Source organism: Tachypleus tridentatus, unplaced genomic scaffold (assembly GCF_004210375.1).
Source record: "Tachypleus tridentatus isolate NWPU-2018 unplaced genomic scaffold, ASM421037v1 Hic_cluster_2, whole genome shotgun sequence".
Taxonomy (NCBI): domain Eukaryota; kingdom Metazoa; phylum Arthropoda; class Merostomata; order Xiphosura; family Limulidae; genus Tachypleus; species Tachypleus tridentatus.
The window spans coordinates 23,753,400-23,756,837 of record NW_027467782.1 but is presented as its reverse complement, the minus strand read 5'-3'; the positions used below and the strand labels follow the sequence as shown (position 1 = coordinate 23,756,837).

At 31.0% G+C, this 3,438-nt stretch overlaps 1 protein-coding gene across 1 annotated transcript; it reads left to right on the top strand.

The window, feature by feature from the left end:
- LOC143243039 (uncharacterized) lies at nucleotides 1-2,410 on the top strand. Its single transcript, XM_076486671.1, has 4 exons — nucleotides 1-62; nucleotides 246-408; nucleotides 1,850-1,958; nucleotides 2,083-2,410. The coding sequence occupies exons 1-4, from the start codon at nucleotides 3-5 to the stop codon at nucleotides 2,282-2,284; spliced, it is 534 nt and encodes a 177-aa protein (XP_076342786.1). The 5' UTR covers nucleotides 1-2; the 3' UTR covers nucleotides 2,285-2,410.
- The last annotated feature ends 1,028 nt before the right edge of the window (nucleotides 2,411-3,438 follow it).

The following is a 3,438-nucleotide window of genomic DNA, read 5'->3' as shown; positions in this document are numbered from 1 at the left end:
GTATGTTCCAGCCGAGAATCTCAACTGTACTCGTGGATACCAAAGAGATGTTAACAGGTGTTGTAAGTATATATGATACTCAATTACTTTAAACTGTTCACATTAAACACAAATAGATGAAAGACTTTTAAAAATATGGAATTTTAGTTCAACACATATGTTTTTTGATACTAAAGACGTTGTTAGAACAATAAAATTAACACTGGGTAAATAAATGTTTAGTTTTGTACTTTTAACGCTTTTAGATCCATGTCCTCCTGGTCACTATGACAATGGATTCCAAACTCACTGCCTGCCGTGTCCAGGAGGGACTTACATGGCATCTTTTTGCTGGTGACGCCTGTATACCTTGTCCTGATGACGAAATTACTGATGAAGAAGGAGCTGATAATAAAGATCTTTGTAGAAGTAATGGAACAAAAGGGTTTTAAAGTTTTCTTTTATTGTTTCCTTAACATTTTAAAAATGTTTATTTTTGTTCATGCAGATTGTTATAATACGATACTTCTTCATAACTTTCATGGTTTTTAATGCATTAAAAAACTTTGCTTTTACTTGGAAATCCTACTACTCGTTTTTAAAGATGAGCTCAAACATTTACGACAAATAGTATTGAATAGCTGTCTTACCTCCAGTATATCATTTCAAAATTAGGAACGGCTAGCGCTGAAAGTCCTCGTTCAGCTATCCGCGGAATTGAAAAACAAACAAATATAACGGTGTCTCAATATCACATCTGTGTGCGTCACATTATTACTAAAAAGACGTAAAGATATTTAACTAAAACAGTGTATGTCCCAAATCTATGTTTAATATGTTTATTTTGTGTGCATAATGTCGTTTTTTGTAATAAAATACAGTAATTTGTCCAAATACAAAACAAATGTTTTAAAATACGATTATAACAACATTGGATTATCAAAACGTTAGCAGTGTCTCATGAGTACTCAATAAAACTATTAGAAAGAATTGTTACCAAGTAAACGAAAAACTTCATGAGCAGTGACGTACGACGTTCAGTGTTTGTAGTCAAAATGGTATCGTTATTTATCTGGGAAATTTAGAGTAAAGAGAAATTTGTAAAATTACTGTTTTAATAGTGTTGTAAAGACGCAGAAACTACCATTCAGTGGATACGATTCTATAGTAAAATATAATTATGCACCATAATAAGTGAAGCTGTTAATTATAAAACTTAACACAGTAAGTGAATACCCATTAAACAAACTGACTTTATTAAGTAGTCAATGGAAAGACAGTTTGTTTAATTTGTGTTATACATCTTTACAGTTTTAATGAATCTAAGTTGATTTAACTCACTGTGTTATACTGAGTTGTATAATATGTACATTATCGTAAAGAAAATGTCTAGATTTTTCTTGTATAGTGTGATCACGTGTGTTTGGCAGGGAAAGTCAGTAGGTTTCTTGTTGTATTGTCTATTAATGTAAATATGTTGGAAAACCTGACTGATTTTATGTTATATAACTATATAGTTATTGTTATTACATAACTGTACTACTTGTCTACTAGTAAGGAGCTCAAATAATATAACAGGCGTCATTTTTCTTTGCTAATTATCTGTTTAACGTGTAAAGAAAAAATGTATATTTACAGTTGGCAAATTGTAAAGGTTGTTATCAATGTTTAATATGAAAATATATTATAAGTGTAAGAAATTTCATATTTATTTAATTGAAATTTTAATATGTTAATGAAGATTATTGTTGAACTTAAAGAATTATACACATTACTATTATTGTTAACTTACATTTGAAGTTTTATTTTTCTGTTTTACGTGACCGGTGGAGTACGTAAACTGATTTTAAATACGACTCTCTGTCTTAAGATCGAATTGAAGTGGTTTCGAAGGCTACGCTTCACTTGACTTCAAAATCTACAGTTCCAAGATGTGCTTGGCGAACAGCACTCATTTTGATGTGTCTTACTGCTTTGTGGTAAGTTACGACTGTAAGTTTTAACTGTGACGCATTATCCATAGCTTATTTAATTACAATATGTATTTTAATGGACTTGAAACACGTGATTCTTATTTATTTATTTTCTGTAATGATCATGCAGCGTACTTTGTTTTTTCTACACCTGGAAATATAAACCTCGGGAAGAACGGAATGTTTTGAAAAACCGTGTCGAACACAAACAGCTTGGTGATGAAAAGATAACCACTGATGAATTGGATATTTTGGAGGCTATGCCACTGATCCCTGAATGTGAGAAGAAGGTCTCTGAAAAGAATGTTAAGAAGACAAAACTAATATACTAAGAAAGAAAAGAGTGACCAAACGAACAACCCTGGAGACGATATATGAAAACGACCTTGAAGAAAGGAATACTTTGGTTCGAAATTCAATTAAGTTCTTATTCATCTTACGTAATAATTAATATTTGATGCAAGTAAATTCACATTTTTACAGTTAAAAAAAAAAGATGCGTTCAGAGAATCTTTAATGTTCAGAGTCGTTTGAATGCGTGCAATTTTTTTTCTCCAAAATAGACTTATACATGTTCGATACCATTGAGGTCTAATAAGTCTATATGCTAGTTAAATTGATGAATCACCTCTTCTTCAATCTTAGTACATGTTGGAAGACAATTACCATCCATTAAACTGAACACAGAGCCAATCATAACAATATATGATTGTGTAAGAAGTTCGCATTACCTTTACTGATGTCCATAGCATTAATAACATATGGAAAACATAAAGATCAGAATGCCCTTTCGTAATTTTTTATTCACATACATACTACCATTACTGATAATAAAAGCGAATTATTTTGTACGTTAGTGGCACCATAATATATCATTTCCGCTCATATTGCTCACTTTATTTCGTTTTTTAACTGTATGTACAATGAAATGACGTCATGTTGGAGCTTTGAACATCTGATTCAGATATTATCAGGTTACACATAATCGGTATATAACGGCAACCTGCTTTAAAGGTGGATTGGGACCTTCTTAGCCAAGTACCAGTGTATTTGTGCCATTTTGTTGCAAGTGGTTCTACTATATCTTGTCAATGACGCTTTGAGACATTTTACAACAGTTTTTTTTCTTATTTTGACTGTCAGCCAACTTTCATTGGTCTGAAAGACATTTAGTGAAATATCCAGTTCTCTTCTTTTGGACTTTACTAAGTTTATTGATTGTTTTAAAATGCTATAAGGTGCGTGATTTATTCCAAAGTTGCAAAAAAATAAGACAGTTTGAAAACTGTTTCTCTCTGTAACATAAGGTAAATAACCAGTCGTTTGAACTTCAGATCACATAACTTTTCATGTTTAATTTATATAACAACAAATTGAGTAGAACACTTAACATTTAATTATAAACGTACTTTCATCTTGTCTAGTTATATAACAATAAATTGAGTAGAACACTTGACATTTAATTATAACCGCACTTTCATCTTGT